We start from the raw sequence: 20,578 nt of genomic DNA on the forward strand, positions 1-20,578 counted from the left end.
CATGGAGGAGAGCTTCAGTTTCCTCACATGAAAAGTAGGATAATAAGTTTGCTTGGCTGTGAGTCGAGGCTCTGCAGGATTGCTCAGAGAAGGGATCAGCTGAAAGTTGTGGAGTGTGAGGTGCTTTGGGGGGAGTGCCAACCTTGTGCCAGCAACTCAGAGAGTCAGAGAAACGTAAAAATGAGGAGGGAAAGGGAGTTAGAGAATTCAGACTGGTCCAGAAGGGAGAGTGTTGGCTGCCTTTCCCCCTTCCCCTGTTAGCGTAAAAGTGACCAGTGTATTAGCGATAGCTAACAAACGTTTGTCATCAAACACCACCAGTGTGCTAGCTGTGTACAAGGCATACGGTGGGATCTAAAGAAAACAGCATGGTGCAGGGTCCTCACCCTGAATGGTTCGTTAGTGTCTCTGGGACACACCATTAAATAGTCAATCAGGGAAGTAATCCTGCAAAGCAGTAGGTGTTTCTGGGCCAATAAGGTCATCAGTGCCGAGTGGAAGAGGCGAGGTGGAAGGTGTCTCCCGCCCCGTGGCTCAGGCCTAAGGAGACTGATGTGTGTTTTCCAACTGGCAGGGGGTCCTAGGGCACCAACAGCTCCCAGGCAGCAGAAAGGGTGTTGGGAGGGAATGTCTGATGTCAGGAGCCAACTCAGTTGCAGAAACTTCTGTCATGCTCCCATTTACACCAAAGGAAAGTGAAAGGAAAGTGATTCCTTTCCCATCCTCCTCTACATGGGGCCCCAATGAAAGACATGTTGACCAGACAGATTCCTGCTGTCCTGATATTTGGCCCTATGTGGTAGCCCTGCACACAGCCATGACTTGTACCGCCTCCTGAAAGGGAGCCAAGTTACACCAAAGCTTGAAGTCCGCCTGTGCCCAGCACACTTCCTGGCACACAGAAGACCCATCAAAACTCTTTCTTCCCCCTCCTTCAACTCCCAGTATTTATTAAAAAGCTGGGTGTCATCTGCATGGCTCTGCTGCCTGGTAATGGGGGATGGAAACTCTCCATACAGAGCTCCACCTCCCATCACCAGCCCGTGGGCAGCCAGAATCCTGTGGTCTAAACAAGCAGATGTCAGATGGCCTGAGCAGCAGTATCTCCAGTGTTTGTTTTTGTTCTTGTTTTCAGCCATATGGGGAATACATTTTACACAGCCCTGGCAGGGAAAAATAGTCTAAACAGAGTCGTCCTGAAAACTTTCTGAAAATGGAGTATTTCCAAGCATTTTTTGAAGACAAGAGTCCATTATGGTGATAACTTGCAAGTCCTTATATTAACAAACACGAGTATAAGTTTTCAGTCAGTAATAAGGAAGCATGGCCATTTCTCATCTCTCTCCAAAAATGTCACTCATCCAAAACCACAGAAAAAGAGGAGAACACTAAATGGTGTCCGTCCATTACATTTAACCTGCCTCTTCCCCTGAAATGCAGAACATTTCTGGGAAAGCTGCCTGTTCAGATTGTTTTTTAACTCAAGCCTAGGAGGTTAAACTGCATGAAGTGTGTAGATCAGAATGATATCTGCTGTGTCTGAACGCTCTTCTTTGTCTAGACTAAAATGATCATATTTCCTCTCTGCTGATTCTGGGCCATGAGGGTGAGTTTGAGGCAAGGAGAGAAGATGAGGTCCGCCTCCTCCCCGTCTCCACAGCTCAGGCTGAGGACTGGGGCAGACCACAGCTCCAGACACTCTGTGGTGCCAGGGTGGGGACCTGCCAATCTCTGCCCAAACAGGACCTCTTCGCTGCCATGTCCCTCCTGGCCCTGAGCTTCCACCAAGACAGTTTCCAGTTGCTGAGGAAGGAGTCCAGGGTTACAGGCTGTGAGTCCACTGCTGAGGACCCTGAGTTTTTCTGGAACTAGAACCAGCTTAGCTTGTCTTAGCCACGGCAGTTCACAGAACAATAGAACAACTTCCTAGCCTGGGCAAAATCGTTCTGAGAGCATCCATTAGCATCTCAGCCGGTCTGCAGTCTGGAACACCTCACATGGATACCCGGGCTTCTGGGTCAGGCACCCGTAATCCCAGCGCTTTGGGAGGCTGAGGCGGGAGGATCCCCTGAGCCCAGGAGTTCAAGGTTTCAGTGAGCCATGATTGTGCCACTGCACTCCAGCCTGAGTGACAGAGTGAGACCATGTCTCAAAAAAAAAAAAAAAAAAGAAAAGAAAAGAAACCTGGGCTTCTGCTGGCCTGTCAGTTGACTAGTGGGTGACTCCTGGGGCAAGCAGGAAAGAGCAGAGCGGAGAAGCAGCGAGGGTGCTCAACTCTGTTCACTCTGATGCCAAAAGACCCTTTGGCAAAATTTCACAAATTATACCACCAAGGGATGCTGATTGGACAGGCCAGCTGGGGCTTCAGATGTTAAGTGATTATGGTGATAATGAAATATATAATATGACTTTATTTCAAAGGATTCCTTGGAGTTACCCCACCATTTCAGCCCTTTCCTTTCCTGGCACGCTGCATGGCCATGGAGAACAGCTTTTCCAGTGCAGACTCTAAAGAAATGGAAACTACACTTGGGTTCATTCACAGATTCATTCAGTAGGTTGTCTATTTACCATGTGCCAGGCCCAGTGGGTGACAAGGCAAATAAAATACGCTTGATGCCAACCCTCATTGGTGTCAACAGTGGTGAGCTCTGCGTGTGAGTAGAATAGAATGAGGGAGAGGCAACTGGGAGATGGGTAAGGGAGACTTCTCTGAATAACATTTTGTATCTTTTGAATTTTGAATCATGTGAATCTATCAAAAAATAAGTGTAAGTAAAAATATTTTTACAACTTTAAAAATAGGTTTCACTGGGCTGGAGCACTCAGAGGACAACAGAGCGGAAGTGGAAAGCAAACTAACCTTTTATTGAGCATTTACTGTGAGCTAGACCTTCAGCCCGGTGCTTTATGTACATGATGTCTTTTAATCCACACAACCCTGGACAAATGCAGTATCATCCTCATTTTTATCCATTTCAAATGGAAGCTTGCCAGGTACGGTGTCTCACACCTGTAGTCCCAGCACTTTGGGAGGCCAAGGCAGGAAGATCACTTGAGCCCAGGAGTTTGAAACCAGCCCAGGCAACATAGTGAGACCTTATCCCTACAAAAAAGAAAAAATAGCCAGGTGCAGTGGCTCATGCGTATAATCCTAGCACCCTGGGAGGCCAAAGTGCACAGATCACTTGAGTCCAACAGTTTGAGACCAGCCTGGACAACATGATGAAACCCTGCCTTTACAAAAAATAACAAAAAAATTAGCCAGCTGTGGTGTTGCACGCCTGTAGTCCCAGCTACTAGGGAGGCTGAGGTGGGTGGATCACTTGAGCTCAGGAGGTCAAGGTTGCAGTGAGCCGTGATCACACCACTGCACTCCAGCCTGGGCAACAGAGCAAGACCCTGCCTCAAAAAAATAAAATAAAATAAAAAATAGCAAGGCATGGTGACACCTACCTGTCGTCTTAGCTATTCAGGAGTCTTAGCTATTCAGTGGGAGGATCACTTGAGTCCAGGAGTTTGAGAGCAGCCTGGGCAACACAGCAAGACCTCTTCTCTGTTAAAAAAAAAAAATAATAATAATAAAAATAAAAATAAATGGAAGCTTTGGGAGGTCTGGGGAGTTTCCCTTGTATCATGCTGCCCCTGCTGAAGGAGGCAGCGCTTGGAACAGACACGGCCAGAGAAAGAGATGGGGGTGGAGGGAGGCGTTTTCTTCAAGGGGCAGAGCCAGCGTGCTCTGACACTATCCTTCCTCCACGTGCCTCTGGGCTGCTGGGGCCAGTGTTTAGAGACACACCCTCAGTTTGCTCCAGGGGTCAGATTTGTTTCCCTCTTCCTTGCTGAGCTCAGGGAAGGAGCTTGCAGTCTGGTTAACAGGTAGTCAGGTGACAGCCTGAGCCAGCAGTCATTCTGTGGCTGGAGGAAGATACCCCGAGCCCCCGGCTGCCCGAGGAGAGGTGGCGCTTGCTCTGTGCTCTTCTGCTGGGTGTCAGATGCACGGCTTTGTCTGCCAGCTGAAGGCTGGCTGGAGAATTGTTTTTCCAATTGTCTGACCCAGCCTCCTTACTTGCACTTAGAGGAAAAAGCATCCAAGCCCTGATACAAAAGGTCCTCTTTTCATTTCTTTGGAAAAAGAGCAGTGAATGAGCTCATTATCACTGCAACCCAAAAAGGAAGAGGAGGGGAAGAAGAGAAGGTGGCTGCTCCCCACTGCCTAGTTCTGCCCCTGGCCAGGTTTCCTGGGGAAGGGGGCCTGGATCTGGCCCATAGTGGCCAAGGCCAGATGGCTGGGACAGGTGGTCCATACTGGGGGCAGTGCTGGAGCCATTGGATGCTTTGAGACTAGCTTTCTCTGCTGTGGTCCAGAAGAGGGACAGGTGTCTGTGCCCGTCTCATCTCCTGAACGCAGAGCTCTATCCAGGACTGCTGGACTCCAAGAAGCAAAAGGCCTTCCATTTGGGCCGAAGTGCCTTCCTCACCTTTCCTTCCCAGAGGTTTCTGTGTGCAGGCGCTCTAGAAATCATCCTCACTCCCCAGAGCTTGTGGTCATACAGTATCAGTTATCTGTTGAATGCTTATGATTTGCCAGGCACTACCCTAGGCACTCAGGGTAGCATGGAACAAAGCCGGCAAAGTCTTCACTCTCATGGAATTGAAATTCTAGTGTGAGCAATGAAATGGCCAGGTCTGGCCTGTGATTGCAGCCTCTCCCCAGTCTCTGCTGGTCTGGGAGAACTGCTGGGGAGTGAAATAGAGATGCCTTGAAAGGGAGGCTCTTCGGTATTTCTAGCAGCTAAACCCAGACTGTCACCATCTCACTCCCTTCAGAGCAGTACATCAGACCCTGTGGGCTGGGGCCAGAGAAGGCCTCTCTTAGACCTGAGCAGCAGAGAGTCCTGATACCTTGCAGGCTAGTACTGGTCCTGGGAAGCATCTGAAAGAGACCTGGAGGTCAGCCCCCATTGGCGCTGTGGTGAGCTGGTAACGTTTACCCCAAGCCTGACTGCCTCTGCTCTTTGTTCTTTCTTCCATTTCAGATTGAGAAAATCATGAGTTCTATTGGAGAAGGGATTGACTTTTCTCAGGAACGGCAGAAGATCTCAGGTACCGTACCAAGTGGCCATTTTCCCCACAGAAACCGGCAGTCTGGCTCTTTTCTGGCTCAGGCTTTCCTCTAACACAGAAGACAGACATTCAGGGGGTGGGAGAGGTCAGCTTCAGACCACGTCATGCTCCTATAATTCACAATCTCCAATACCTAGACAGCCCCATCTTGCTGTTATTTTTAGAGCCATGACTTCTTTTACATATGGGAGGGGAAAAGGTACAAAATGAATTTTAAGCTGCCTATTAGGAAAAATTTTTAGATCAACAATTGTCACTTATTCATTATTTTATGGGCTTTCTTAGATGGGCTTAAATCGGAGTGCACCTCAGCCTTGGTCTCTGCAGCTTCCGAGATGGCTCTCAAGAGTCTCATCTGTGATGGTGGCAGAGCCCTGGCTTAGATCAGAGGTCTCAGACTCGTAGCATGCATGTGAATTGCCTGGGAGGGTTGACTGTGCTGTTTCCTCTTCCCACAGCTCCTTGTGCCTGACTCAGTTTACTTCGTCACTTACCATTCTTACACTGTATCACTGCTACTTTGGTCATTCTTTTCTAAGCCCTAGTAGTGAGGTCAGCTTCTGTTTTCTTTGTTTGAAAACAGGGAATGGGGAGGCCATCTGAGCTGTTTTATCTGATAATAGGATTGTGCTATGTTGCTTTCTCAGGTGAGATGCTCTTAAAGATGCCTCTCAGAGCAGATCTCACACCTCTTCCCCCAAGCATCCGAAGATGGTCCGGGCACCGGGGCATCCAGGCTGAAAGCATACCAGCCGGGAGCCTGGCCTGTCTTCACCTTCATGGAAATGCCTCTCTGCATTGAAGGGGTGGAAATTCTTGCTCACTTGGGAGGCTCCATCCAGGATTGACCTGTCAGTCTCAAATGACACCTCTGGTTCCTCCATGGGCTTCTGTGGCCCTGGGCAGGAAGTCTGATGGGTGGGCTTGAGTGTGCACGTCAGGGAGAAAGGAACATCAGAGACCACGGGGCCTGGTGGGGACAGGCTGGGCTCTGGAGCCTCACAGCCCTGGGTTCAAATCTTGGCTCTAGAGACGTATGTGTCTTGGCAAGTCACTTAATGTCTCTGCACCCCTCACCCCGTATCTGCAACCTTTGGATAATAGTGTCAACCTCACAGGCTTGCCGTGAATGAGTAGTAGATAAAAATACTTCAGTTAAAGAGATTTTTTTTATTTTATTTTATTTTTTGAGACGGAGTCTCGCTCTGTCACCCAGGCTGGAGTGCAGTGACGCAATCTTGGCTCACTGTAACCTCCGCCTCCCGGGTTCAAGCGATTCTCCTGCCTCAGCCTCCTGAGTAGCTGGGATTACAGGCATGTAACACCATGCCTGGCTAATTTTTGTATTTTTAGTAGAGATGGGGTTTCACCATGTTGGTCAGGCTGGTCTCGAACTCCTGACCTTGTGATCCGCCCGCCTAGGCCTCCCAAAGTGCTGGGATTACAGGTGTGAGCCACCACAGCCGGCCCTGTGTTCCTTTTGTCCATGAAATCATTACTTACTCATATCGAGAAACCTAGAGAACAGAGGCTTCTGCTCACTGGCCGTGGCTCCCTCCACAGTTTTCAGTCCTGGTTCCCAGAGCCACCATCCCTCCAGCAGCAGTGTTTCCCTGGGTGCTAGCAGAGAGGGCTGAGCTGAGCTTGGTCCATTTTTGTCGGTCTTGGATTATGCTGGAGTCTGCAGAGGTGGCTTTCCTGGCTAAATTTGTGGATCTGTTTTCAGGATCTGTTGCTTACACTCAGTCAAGCCATCCCACACTCTGTTGTAGCTTGCAGGCTTTTCCAAGGGTCGAGTGTTTGCGGGAAATGGATGTTCAGGACTGAGACAAACACTGTTACCATTTTCAAAGCTGTGCTTTGACCACAGGGATGGGAGGGATAGCAGTCAGTTCCATTGAGGATGCTTTCTGCTTTCTGTGTCCAAGGAGCAGGAGCCAAAATCACTTGCATGCGCTTGAGAGTTGTGAGTCAGAAACAGCCATTGCCTCTTGGATTTGATAAGTTGGGAGATGTGGCAGCACCTCGGGAAGAGCCCTCCCCTTGGAAGGGTTAATGCTGAGCTCTTCCCATGACATCTGGTCTCCTGTCTGATCCCACCTACCAGTTTTTTTTGTTGTTTTATTTTTGTCGTTGTTGTTGTTGTTTGAGACGGAGTCTCGCTCTGTCGCCCAGGCTGGAGTGCAGTGGGGCGATCTCCACTCACTGCAAGCTCCGCCTCCCGGGTTCACGCCATTCTCTTGCCTCAGTCTCCCGAGTAGCTGGGACTACAGGCTCCCAACAGCACACCCGGCTAATTTTTTGTATTTTTAGTAGAGACGGGGTTTCACTGTGTTAGCCAGGTTGGTCTCGATCTCCTGACCTCCTGATCCACCCGCCTCGGCCTCCCAAAGTGCTGGGATTACAGGCGTGAGCCACCATGCCCAGCCCCACCTACCAGTTTTTGTCCCCCATGAACCCGTATGAGTGTTGAGAGGCAGTCTGTCTCTATCCTTGGGTTTTTGGATCCCAGCACTCAGTCTTGTTTTAGTACTCGTTTTCTTGGACCATCCTCTATAGTCCAGCTTGGGAAAGTCAGAACAGGCACATGTGGGGGACCACCTAAACAGAGGGTTCATCCACCTGGGCTGCAGAGCCCCAGGCTGCTGTGTCTGCACCACTGCCAGGTGCTGAAGTGTGGAGAGGATGGGCTCAGGCCTGCCCGTGAACCCTGTCTGATGGGTCAGGAGGGGGCTTTCCCCAGGATCTCAGGGAGTACCGTCTTCAACTTGGACCAGAATGGAATCACTGTTTATTTTGACTGGTCAGTATCAGGGTTCAGATTGTCCTTGGGTTGGGCGTCAGGATCAGGGAGAAAAGATCTGGGCTCTGGGGTTAGCCTGGGTAGAGGAGGAGCAGGCCCTCCAGCAGGCAGCCCTGCACCAAGTGTGGGATTGCTGAGCACCCCTGGTTTTGCAGAGACACCTGCAACCCCCAGCCGAAGGGCACGACCACAGCATTGGAGTCTCAGTCCTGTTTTAGGGCCACGGGCCCCTGGGCTGCCACCACTGGGGCTAGTTAGCTGAATCCCAAACAGAAGCGTTTACAGCTAACTCATCCCTGTGCCAACTCCCATTCTCAGGAGTCCAGGAGGGTATGTCTTCCCACTGGCCCAGGCCACTCTGGCTCTGTCAACAAAGGCCTTCTCCATCAAGCAGAAGAGAACTTGCTTGGCTGTCTTCTGATAAAGCCATCCATGTTAGGTATTGAGTAGCTGGTCAAGCAGGATCCTTCCGGGGCCTGATGAGAACCCTCTCTTTTCCAGGGCTCATCTACAGCCTATTGGGATACCAGTATATCCCAGCATATTTAGAGGGTGACGTGTGGTCCCTGGACTTGTGTCCCTGTACCTGTTTTATCTTTTTGGCCCATCTCCATCTGTCCTTGGGATTTGGCCCTGGTTTCCCCCTTGCCCTTGGCCATTGCTGTCCTCCCCCAGAGTGTGAGTGGCCTGCTCTGGGGTGGGGCACTTCCCCTGGGCTCTAACAGGCCCCAAGAGAAATCTGTCCCCAATTTGTTTGGTATACTCACCTAAGGAACATCAAGTGTAACGGCCTTATTTCATTGCCTGTTTTTATGAGAAGCACAGTCATTCCTAAAGTGGCAAGTAGGGGGGTCACTTACCTGTGGGCTATGCCCTTTGGGTCTGGTCATTCCTCTGTCCTCTCCTGGCTGTCCTGGGAACTGTCGAACAAAGCTCTAGGAGCAGTCCCTCTCTATTCTCCCTGACAAGCTGTTTCCAGCCCCTGGAGCTAGAGGTAAAGTTTCACATCTCCACCCTTCATAGGCATTTGTGCAGCCAACATCAGCTATTGGGAAATCTGTCATTTCGCTCTGACGCTAGTGCTGCTGTCTCCTTCTCCCTCAGCAGCCACAGCAGCAGTTGCTTCTGCTCCGATGTGATGTCCGATCCCTGATGTATTTTCCTGAGCTTGGAAGGGGGAGGGTGAGGCGGGGAGGAAGGGGAGGGCCAGACATTACGAGAGTGAGCAAGGACTGTGGAGCCAGCAGCAGGCAGCGTGGAGCCCAGGAGCCTTTAGACAAAGCATTCTGCTGCGGCTCTGTCAGCGCGCACATCCACCGGCAGCAGGCAGGACCACAGCTGCCCGGCTGGGGGATTACAAGCAAGAATGAATCAGCACCCGGGGACACTTGACTTCATGGGCATCCAAGAACCTGTCACGTAGGCTCCTGGAGCAGACTTCCACATTCAAGGGCAGGGGAGCTCAAGTATCCCCCAGACCCGGCATCTTGGAGCGCTGCGGCAGCGTGCATCCAGAAGGCCACCGGGTCCCTGACCACCATCTGTTCTGCACAAGACAGAGGAGAGGGAGTGGAGGCTGGCAGAGTTGGTCACCAGGGTCTTGTAGATAACCAAGGAAGTTGGCATTGTCCTGCCCCAAGGGGCAGAAAGTACCTGGGAACGGCAGAATGACTTTCACCGTGTCAGGAGTTCACTGGAGGTGATGTGTTTATAGTTGGTTCTTCCTTTTCCTTCCTTGTACCTCTTTTTCCTCCTTTTCTCTTTTTTCCTTCTTTCATCTCTTCTTGCCCACAAGAATCAGAGAAGTAGGTTGGGGTTCAGGCATCCAGCTCAGAACATCCAGGGTCTGCCAGAAAGGGCTGAACTTTTGTCCTCCCTGCACCACCACAATCCCCATCCTGACCGAGGAGCAAATAGATGTCCTCCCTTCCCTGCTCATCCTTAGAGGAGAACGCCAAGATCCGGAGACCTGGGACGACTGTCGCTGTCTTTATCACTCAGCCAAAGAGAGAACAGCGCAGGACGTGAATAGACTTCAGCTGCCACAGCTCAGCTGACAGAGGACCACTTCCTTTTTCTCTCTTTTATCTGGTTGGGTTTTGTCTTCTTTACCCAAGAACTGAATTTGCCTGCCTGCTTTCCACCTGAGCAGGCAGGTGAGTCACTGGAACAGCTATTATCAGAAGAGGAAAATGAATGCCCAGCCCCTGAAAACCAGCCCGGCCCAAGAAGGCAGCACTTCAGACGGCGTGCTGGCCCAGGAGACGCCCTGTTCACCAGCTGCCAGAGTCTAGCTGTGGACTGGGCTCCTGGCCCACTGGCCACGCAGCCTGGCGGAATGCGATGCTGCCGTCCCAGCAGAGCCACACCTGAGCCCGACCCCCGAGCCCCGGCCCATGTGCCCCACTCAGCCCCTTGCTGCCTTGAGCCTCTGAGCACAAAGGGCCGGTGGCCATGGTTTGCTTATTCCGGGACTGCTGGGGGAAAACAAGTAAAAGTCTCTTTTCTGCCCCTGCCGTGTTCTGTGCTGCTTGTGTTGCATGTGCTGGGTCCCGGTGAACAGCCGCCGCTGCTGCTTCCCTCCCGGAGCCCTCGCTGTGTGCCTGTGTCCCTCAGCTGCATGAAGATGCGTGCTCTCTCCTGACTGGTTTATGCTGCAAGGTCGCAGAACTTGCCCCTCGCCACAGCCCCACAGGGGCTCCAGAAGTTGCATGGATGAGAGGAGCAGCGGGGCTTGTGGGCACTTAGGAGTTCCCTCAGCCCCCTCTAGTGCCTGTGGGGACAGACTTTCTGAAATATCTCAGCGCGCACGCTGATGAGGAGTTGACCTGGAGACTGTTGGGGGTTGGCTTCCCCCACCCCCAACCTGTGGGCAGAGATCATGCATGTGCAGCCGTGGCCCTGGAGCAGCTCAGACCTGGGGGTGTGAGTGGGCAGCAGCCGCCCGAGGTTGGGCAGTGTGTGGACAGCACCTGGTGGTCCTGTCCTTGGCTGTACACAGAAGAGGAGCTGCGTGTCCGCTGCTCTCTGGTCTCTTGTATATAGTTTGGCTGTTTCATGGTAATGACTATGATGTGGCAATGCCATCTGTCTTCCTCTGAGTGCCGCTGCTACCGCCTTAATGGTTTTTCCCTTTTCAAGCGTCTGCCGATTCCTCTCTCGTCAGGTTCGCGGACGCTGGAGCAGAGTGTCGGAGAGTGGCTGGAGTCGATTGGGCTGCAGCAGTATGAGAGCAAGTTGCTTCTGAATGGCTTTGACGATGTCCGCTTCCTGGTAAGTGGCTGCAGGCCTCCTCAATGGCAGGGTGCTGCTCAGTGGAAACAGGCCTCCCTGGCCTCCCCTCTGGCCCCACAGGAGTCTGCAACAGTACGTAGACCCGAATCCCAGGGAAAGCTCACCGAGGTCACTCAGACACCAGGAAGTCAGCCAGGTGGTGTGTGCCTTCTTCCCAAACTCTCCCTCTCCCTCAGTAACGGCTCCAGAGGGAGCTCTCTTTGAAGATCTGCATCCCAAGAAGGAGGGTCCCTGATTCAGCCCTGTGTCCGCTCCCTGGCTGTGTATCCCATCAAGGCTGGGTACGAGGAGTTTTATTTATTCCTCAAAACTTGGTGTCAAGTGAGTTGTCACTGAAACAAGGAGCCTTGCCTCCCGCAGAAAGACCCCTTCCCTGCCCAGCCAAGGCCCAGTGCCTGAGGTGGAGTCCAGAGTTACACAGCCTGATGTACCTTTGGCCTCAGAGATGGCCCAGAGGAAAGGCTGAGTTGATGGCCTGGAGGATTGGTTGCTTCTTTGAGAAGCTCTCCCACAAAACACAAAGGGCCAAAAAGAAAAAGAAAAGAGAAACCAGGGTGTTTCCTCTGGATCCCTGCAGAATAGGGACCCAGTTAGGACCCTGGGCTTAGGATCTGGTGCACCCTCTGTCATTTCAGAAAGTAGCTCTGAGCGGGGTACCCATCACTGTCCCTCTCTTGGAAGCCCTTCCTGAGGCATCTGCATGGGCCAGGCCTGCTCCCAGGAGCAGGCATTTGAGCCGAAGTTAGTGATCATGGTCGCTGACACTTCTCACTAGTGGTCGCTGATACTTCTTACTAGCTATTACTATGTGCTTGGCGCCGTTCTTAGTGGTTTGCATGAATTAGCTCATTGAATCTTCCCGGCAGCCCTGGGATGTGGACTCGTATTAATCTCCATTGCCCAGATGAAGGAAATGAGGTAGGTCACTTGCTCAGGGTCACACTGTCAGTCATTGGCAGGGTGGAAATGTGTGTCCAGTGTTCTGGATCTGGAGATCAGGCTCCAGCCACTCTGCTGCACAGCCTCTTTCTTCTCTGTGGATACAGGGATGGGGTCCTGGCCACCTATGTGCATTACATCACCTTCTAGCCTGAGTCATCTTGGTTTGAGTTAGACCCACCCGCTCCGAGGGGATCTCTCTCACCTGCGCCCGCCTTGCCCTGCTGCCTCAGTTGAGGGCTGGGGTCAGAGTCAGCATGCAGCTCGCACCACCTTCTGAGGGTTTCTCGCTGGTCGGGTTGTGTTTGGTGCCTCCTGAATAGTGGCCTGCCCAGGGAGCTGGCCTGAGGCTTCCAGGAGGGACCCACCTCACCCAGAGCCATCTCCAACTCCAGGGCAAAAGATACTGTGGTGTGCAACAAAGCACCCTTCCCAAGCCAGCTTTGGGACAGTTAATTTTCAGCTTTTAGAAATCTCAAGTTTTAAAATAGCAATTTTTTTTTTTAAAGTTAAACTGAGTGTATTTATGGTTCTTGTGACCTAACTCCTGACTCACCTCGTTCCTCGGGGAAGGATGACAAACTCGGGATGGAGCGGGGGCTCAGGCAATGCGTGGGGACCCAGGTTGGCCCCTGGCTTGGAGTGTTGAGGGGCCTTCCCTCTCTCAGCTCACTCCTTCCTCAGGCTGGCCGTCAGATGGGCAAGTGAGGGTGGTCTTAGGGTGTTCTCTCCCTGTACTTCAAGATGCTAGGGGCTGAGCTGTTGCTTCCCACCCCTCCTTCTGCTGATTTTGGCAAGAACAGGGTTCCTACCTCTCAAATAGCCCGAAACTCCGTAGGACTGGAGCAGAGAGCAGCTGAGTAGGCCTTTGGAGAAGTGTGGCCTTGGGCCAAAGCTTCATGCACAGGGCAGGGCCTCTGTAAGATGCGTCTGTTCCTATGCTGGAAGGACCCTCATTGAGGGCGGCCTGCAGCTCAGTCCTTCCAGGGGCTCTCAGTGCTGGCAGGTGGAGTCTGTACAAGAAGGAACATCGAGCACCCCTCGGTTGAGCCGGGACCTCAGATACCTAGAGTGGCCTGCTGTGCACAGCATCCTGGGTAACCACGTGTGAATGGCCAGGTGGGCTGTCAGCCAAATTATGTTTTAGCAGCCTAAAAAAAGAAGGAAACGGGAAGGGGAGCGTGTCTGTTATTGAAATATTCCCTCATTGCATGTGGATAATTTACATCACATTAGCTATGGTGGATCCCATGTGGTTAGGTTTCCAATAGGCTGCAGTGTTTCCCTTGGTTCTGAAATGCCCTGGAGACTCTTCTACAAGATGCACAAGTAGCTTCCAGGAAGCCAGGCTGGACCTGTCTGAGGAGCATCTGGAAACTGAGGCTGTTTGACAGTCGAGGTGTTGCTGTGGGATCTCCCTGTGATAGGGCCCTGCGAGTTGTCGTAGGAGAAGTACAGGGCATTTATGCACATCACACAGCTCCCTCTCAGAGTGGAAGGGACTTTAACGCCATGTGGTCTGATCGCCCTCTCTGCCCGAATCCCTTCCAAGTAGTCTCTGCCATGATGGCTTTTTAGTGACAAGGAATTCACTACCTTGTAAGGAAGTTACCCATTCATTCTTTGCATTGTACTGGCTGATGTAGAGCTTTCTTTATATTGAGTCAAAATCTGTTTCCTGTGGCTTCTGTCTCTTGGTCCCAGGTTTACATTTTGGGACCACACAGAACATGTTCAAGCCCTTCAGAAAATTGAAGACCTCTGCCCCGGCCTCCAGGTGCCATGCCCTCTTGTTCTTCCTCCTGTGATGTGGTGATTGAGCTGGACAGGCAGGCAGCTTGAACTTTATCCACACTCTCATGCTTGCAGACAGAAAGGACCTTTGATTTAGAGGGGCAGGGCCAGGGCAGTGGGGGCTGCCAGGTGCTCCCTAGGATGGCGGAACTGACACCAGACGCAGGGAGAGAGGGAAACGTGGCTCACACATCTGCCAGCCAGCCAGCCCACGAGCCCACCACACTGCACCTGCATCGTAGCTGGTTCCATTTTCACCACAAATCTTATCCACAGGAAATGGGCTTTCTTAGGAGAAGGGAGGAAATGCATTTAATCAGCGCGGAAGGAAGGTAATTGGTGGTTGGCAAATGTGTAGCTCCGGGCGTGCTAGCGCAGGTCTGACGCCCTTCACTCAGCCTGACGCCCTTCACTCAGCCTGACGCCCTTCACAGAAGTGTTGATTGAATAAACGATGGTGGTCCTGATGCTGGAGTGCTAAGTAGACATTTAAAAAACCACATTTTTAAAGAATTGCTAATGTGGGGAATGTCTACCTTGTAGTGCTGAGTGAAGAAACTGACACAGAAATTCACAATATGATCTTAATTTCTGAAAAAGAAAACATCTATGCATAGGAGGTGCAAGGGAGTGAGCCGAGATGTTTTCAGTGGCTATCTCAGGAGGGCTCCAGGGGGCTTCATTTTCCTCTTTGGAGTGTAATCGTTTTTCGCCGTTTCCTACCATAAATAGATGTGAAATCAGAAAAGCAAATAACGTAGGTGTCTTAAGGAACTTGATGGTCCAGCTGGGAAAACAAAGCACATAAAAGAGCAGCCAGTGTCAAGTGCAGCGGAGGCTGGCAAGCACCACCAGCAGAGGAGGAGGCCTGGATGGCAGAGATGCTGCTGCTGCCCAAGTGGCAGAGCCAAGTCCAACCTTGAACCTCTGGGTTCTGCTGTCTGTCCCAGGGGTTTCGTAGAGATGGTGGGGCTTGGAAAGATCACAGAGAGAGGAAAGGCCTGCTGAGAGGGGCCAACCTGTTTCTGTGAGGGAGGAGGCTGCTGGGGGGCAGTGACGGGCAGGGCCCTGACCAGGCGGGAGAGATAGCTGGGCCTGACCTCAGGGCTCTCGAAAGCCACATGTGGGAGAGTCCCAAGGTCTCTGAGCCCTGGGCATAGGGGGATGGTCTCTGCTAGTGCCCCACACCAGGCAAAAAGCCCCTTGAGTGAGGCACACCTTAGACATCCAGGGCGCGGCTGAGAGCCCACGTGTGGCAGGCAGTCATGGCTTGGGGCAGTGGACAAATGGAAGATGGAAATGAGGCTGGCAGCAGGCTCAGGAAGGGTTAGAAATGGACACTGAGTCGGCCAGGCCGGATGGGAGGCCGCCTACTCCTCCCGTCAATTTCTTTCTCTGCAGGCTCCTGCCACGTGGCAGATAGGCCCCCGCTGTCTTCCTGTCTGTTTCTGAGGTGATGCCAGCTTGTTCCTACATGTTGGAGAGAGATGACAGGTGAAGAGAGGCCAAAGGCATAAGCTGGGGCCAAGAGGTTCTTCTCTACTGGCTTCTATGAAACTTTCCAACCAGTTCCCCGAGCCCCTGAGGCTCCCTTCCTGTTCCTGTCCCCTGGATTTGCTCCTCACTCTCCAGCCCTCTAAACCAGCTTCACATGAACAGTGGGGCTTGTCATCACCTCTATGACATCCCTCCTTTTGCCTTCTTCCGCCCCAGGCCCAAGAGGCCACTGCCAGCCTAAGCGAGCTGCCACTGGGCACCATTATCAGAATGGTCATGGCCAAGAGGCCCTCTCCCCAGCCTTCACCTCCACCCCCATCCCATCTCCCTGCACAGCACTCCATGAGCTGACTGCTGTCTTGGAATTGCCTGCCCAGTTGAAGCAGAGCCTTAAATAGGAGGATCAGTGGAGCTGAGGCTTGGAAAGGAAAGGAATCCTCTTAGACAAGTGTGGATCCGGCCTCCTGGACTAGCTAAATTCTGTAGTCACTTAAGAATGTAATTCCTCGGTATCCCAGGAGTTGATGCTGCATCACGGCCTCACCATCTCTGCCAGGCCCTCCCTTGGTCTTGGGAGCCTGGCCAAGGGCAGCCCTTTTAGCAAGTGAGACAAGGGGCAGGCTCACTTGGGGCCTATTCCCAGCGAGTGCACCTCTTGCTCCCCCTCCCTTTCACTGCCTGACTGCAGCTCATGCATCCCAGGTGACCAGCTGGAATCACTCAGGAGCCCTCCTCTGACTGCCCCAGGTACTGCTCTGGCCTTCTCCAGTCCCCTTTACAGCAGAAGGAACTCTGGGAACGTTCTGAATGCCTGTTTTCGTGCCTGCTAATTTGACCAACTACTCTTTAAAGTGGAGTTGGGCTGGCTGACAGATCCTCTTCCGTCGCTCCTGATTGCTGGCCTCATTGAGAGCAGCAGCAGAGGCGTGTTTCCTGGCACCTCGAATGTCTAGGTACTCACTCAGCCAAACCCCACATTGCGGGCTCTCAGTACAGTAATGTGCCCACTGTCGCCCCTCAGGCGGCCTGGAGCTGGGACTGGAAGCCACGTCCCTGGACCTGGAGTGGTGCTCCCACCTCCCAATCTTCCCTTCCCAGGAAGGTGCAACCCCGGGGGCGCATGCTCATGTGCCCTGATAAGGTTGGAGCCTGGCACTTCACCCCCGGGCTGGTCCAGGTCAGACCTCCACCCACTGCTTGTTGGGAGCCATTTAACCAAACGCTGAGAAAGATGCTGGCAAGGAATGAGATGCAGGTCGGCTCTGTGCACTGGCTCAGGCCCCCCAAGTTCTTCTGGGCCTGTGCAGCCACCACCACCGCCTGGCCCGTTGCTTCTGCCCGCCTCCTCCCCACCCTGCTCTCTATGAAGCTCCGGGGTAGTTAAGTAAACTGGATGGGGGAAGCTCGAGAGAACTCAAGAGTCTACTTAGTGACAAAGGGAACTGGACCAGGAGTCAGGAGAGCTGGGTTCTCCTCCAGGTCCCCGCCCTGTGTGACTTTCGGCAGGCTACCTTCCTCCCCGTTCGTCATCTGTCATGTGGGCCTTCATTTGACCTACTTACTTCATGAGGCATAAACTCCGAAGAGGACACGGTGTTATGTGTGGTGACATCGTGTCAGAGAGCAAAACCGCATGTAAGGACGCAAGGTGGGAAGGGGGTGCTTTTCTGATAAAGGCAGTGGGCAGCAGAGTCTTTCTCTGCAGGTCGCAGAGGTTGGTTTTGTCTCAGTCTTGTCCTCAGATCCATGAGTTAAAGCTGCTTTGGGTGGTCTTGGGACCAAGCCTCTGACTCCAGACTCACTTGGTCCCAGCAGATCTACACAGCTGATTTGGGGGTGACTGTGGCACCTTGATCTCAGCCAAGACCTCAAAGAGGAAGGTGTTTCAGGATGGCAGGCAGGAGATGAGTGGGATGTCTGCCCACAGAGAGAATGGGGGCACCAAGGACCTGCTTGGGAGAACAGGGGTCAGAGTGGGGGGGTGCTTTCAGGAAACTGGGAAGTTTCCCAAACCCGTGTGCTGTCACATCCATCCTTGAGAGCCCTTCCCATGACATGACAGATAACGAGGGCCTCAGAAGTCACCTGCAGAGGCCTTAGGAACTGGTAACACTTGCCTCTTCCTGGTGGCTGTCACCACTGAGTTTTATCCCTTGAGGTGAGGCCAAGAGCTGGCTGGGGTATGGGATAGGAAAGCAGAGAGCTGTGGGTGGGTCAAGCCAAGTGGTTCCTGCTCCTTCTGCCAGCTGTTGGTTGAGGGTAGGACGTCAATGTGGGGCTACTGTGGGAAATTCTGTTGCAGGTCCTGGCAGAGCAGATGAACAAAACAGCCACTGAGCGCCTAACTCCTGCCCTCAGGCTGATGCTGGGTACCAAACCCTGCGAGGCAGGTGGTTCCACTCTTGTTTAGCAGGCCCTGCTTTCTTAAGAACCTTGAGCAGCTGAACCGGGATTGGAACCCCTTTCTACCACAGCTGCCTTGCATAGTAGCTGGTACTGGGAACGCCCTCGCCCCAGGTGGGTGACTGCACGCAGGCCTCAGGGAGCATGGCTTCTATTTCCCATCATTATTAAGATTTGGGGCCATAGTGGTGAGTATCAGAGAGCCCTGTCCCCTCTTCTTTGCTTTCTGTCCCCTCTCCCGATGGTTCTTCCTGCCCCCACCCCCGGGCCAGCCCCACAGCAGATGCCCTGGGACTGGGAGAAAACGTGTGCTCCCCTCCTCTCCGGGCCCATGCGCCATGGCCGTTATAGCCCCAGCCTCAGAAGTTGATCCTGGCTGAGACCAGAAACCTGGTCTGTGTTTAGTCACCTGCACCCCAGACGAACGTGCCGAGTAACGTGTTCTGGGGACTGCATAAACCACCTGTAGTAGCAGCCGGCCAGCATTAGCAAAGGCCGGAGAAGCCTGAGTGCCCAGTGGCAGGCTGAGTGACGGGCGTGCTTGAGTTGGTGCAGTCACCACAGGTGTTGATAAATACAGTGAAATGTCACGGGGGATGGGCATGTGAAAAGAGACAGGTTAAAGAAACAGGTGGCAAGTGGTGCGAAAAAAAAGAAAAATTAAAGAAACTGTCTGCATTCAGCCTATAATCCCAATTTTGCTAAAGTTTTTTTCCTAATATATAGCTCAGAAAAATATACCAAAACGGTAGAAGTGATCCCAATCTTCCTTTTTTAAGAAAATTAATTAACTTAGGAAGATATACCGGATAGTGGCCTTATGTTTCCCCCTGAGGTGATAGACTTATGGGTAGCTTTTACATTTTTCTTTGTACTTCATTTTCAATTTTTTTTTTTTTTTTTTTTTTTTTTTGAGACGGAGTTTCGCCCTTTCCCCCAGACTGGAGTGCAGTGGCGCAATCTCGGCTCACTGCAACCTCTGCCCCGCCCCTGGTTCAAGCGATTTCTCCTGCCTCAGCCTCCTGAGTAGCTGGGATTACTGGCTGTCACCACCACATCCCGCTAATTTTTGTATTTTTAGTAGAGATGTGGTTTCACCGTGTTGGCCAGGCTGGTCTTGAACTCCTGACCTTAGGTGATCCACTCGCCTCAGCCTCCCAAAGTGCTAGGATTACAGGCATGAGCCACCGCACCTGGCCTATTTTCAAATTTTTCTACTAATAAACTTGTATTATTCAAGAAACTCAATCTTTTAGTGTAGGGAAGAGAACGAGGACCAGGAGAAATCCATCACTTTCTTAGAGGCAGAAACAGCGTCAGTGTCACAGTGTCACGGTGAACCAGCCTGTGCCTGGGGAAGCTCTGGGGTGGGGAGGAGCAGGCAGGGAAAAGGGCAAGGCCAGCCATGCCTCCCACATCTGCCCGGGGTTTGTTACTAAGCTTTGGAAGCTCCTCTCCCAGAATAGGCAGACCCCAAAACTCAATCCAGCAAGGGTGTGGCTTTGTCCCCGCACTCAGCTCTTCCTGCCCTCCCTACTCTTGGTTAGCGGAATCTGCCCTTGTGGCCATAATTTGCAATTTCTCGTGTGTCCAGGTTCTCCCCGACACATACCCCCTCTCCCCTCTCCCCTCTTGGGAGGGTCCCTTCCCACAGTGCCCTGATCCCTGAGTCTGAGAAAGGGAATGGGTGGTGGAGGGGAGAGGCTGGAGGGCTGCAGGGAGAAGCACCTTGTCAGTCCAGGGTCATAGCTCTGTCTCATGTCTTCTCTTCCAAGAGAGGAGAGTTCAGCCTTGACTTTTCTATGACTGATGGGGCAGTCAGGGGAACTGGCAAAGTGACCATCTGAGAAGAGACAGGCAGACTGAACATGGAAAGGAGGCTGGAGGAGGCTGCAGGCTGAGTGTAAAGTCTGGAGCCAGAGTCCAGGCTGGTGCAGCTCTGGCCGCAAGTCACTCTGCCATCAGAATCTAGTGGCCTTGGTTTGGGTGAAGATCCAGTGCAAGAGAGGGCTGACGTCCGGCCATTGGTGAGCCCAGGACTGCCCCTCCACACCACGGCCCATGGATTTCATCACAAGACCCAACCCTTCCTTCCCTGGGCTCTCCAAGACAGAGCGGGGCAGGTGATAGGGTGGTCCCAGGCCTTTCCCACTGGTTCAGGGTAGGTGAGCGCTGGGCCCTCTGCCTTTTCCCAGGCTCCCTCTGGAGACCCAAGAGTGGGAAGAGTGACATCCCCCACACGCTAGGCTTTCTGATTGTGGTTATGAATGAAGCCTGCTTTCCCAAACTGCTTTTTATCTGCTGGACCCCCCTCCTGCAGTCCCCCAACCCCCACTATTATCCCTTGTCCCTGCCCCACCCACAGGCCTCAGCATGCGGGCTCTGGATCAGGCTTCCTGCTCCATCAAATGGGGCTTTCACCCCTGTCTACAGTGGAGCTATTTAGAGGATTAAATGAGATTAGTGCAAGGCACTTAGCTAGTGCCTAGAACACAGAGGGCTGACAATAATTTTTTTTCTTTTAAGATAGGGTTTCTCTCTGTTGCCCAGGCTGGAGTGCAGTGGTGCAGTCACAGCTCACTGCAGCCCTGACCTCCCAGGCTCAAGTGATCCTGCCATCTAAGTCTCCCAAATAGCTGGAACTACAGGTACACACCACCCTACCTGGCTAATTTTTTTTTTTAAGAGACTGGGTGTCAGGCCGGGTGCGGTGGCTCACAC

At 52.5% G+C, this 20,578-nt stretch overlaps 1 protein-coding gene across 5 annotated transcripts in view; it reads left to right on the forward strand.

The window, feature by feature from the left end:
- ANKS1A (ankyrin repeat and sterile alpha motif domain containing 1A) overlaps positions 1-20,578 on the forward strand; it is a 207,592-nt gene that overhangs the window by 167,654 nt on the left and 19,360 nt on the right. For all 5 annotated transcript variants that reach the window (XM_032141614.2, XM_058432144.1, XM_058432145.1 and 2 more), the window contains 2 exons: positions 5,040-5,106; positions 11,097-11,203. In XM_032141614.2, coding sequence (XP_031997505.1) covers positions 5,040-5,106; positions 11,097-11,203 — 174 coding nt within the window. The remainder of the gene's footprint in view (positions 1-5,039; positions 5,107-11,096; positions 11,204-20,578) is intronic.

This window comes from Hylobates moloch, unplaced genomic scaffold (genome assembly GCF_009828535.3).
Source record: "Hylobates moloch isolate HMO894 unplaced genomic scaffold, HMol_V3 SCAFFOLD_20, whole genome shotgun sequence".
NCBI lineage: Eukaryota > Metazoa > Chordata > Mammalia > Primates > Hylobatidae > Hylobates > Hylobates moloch.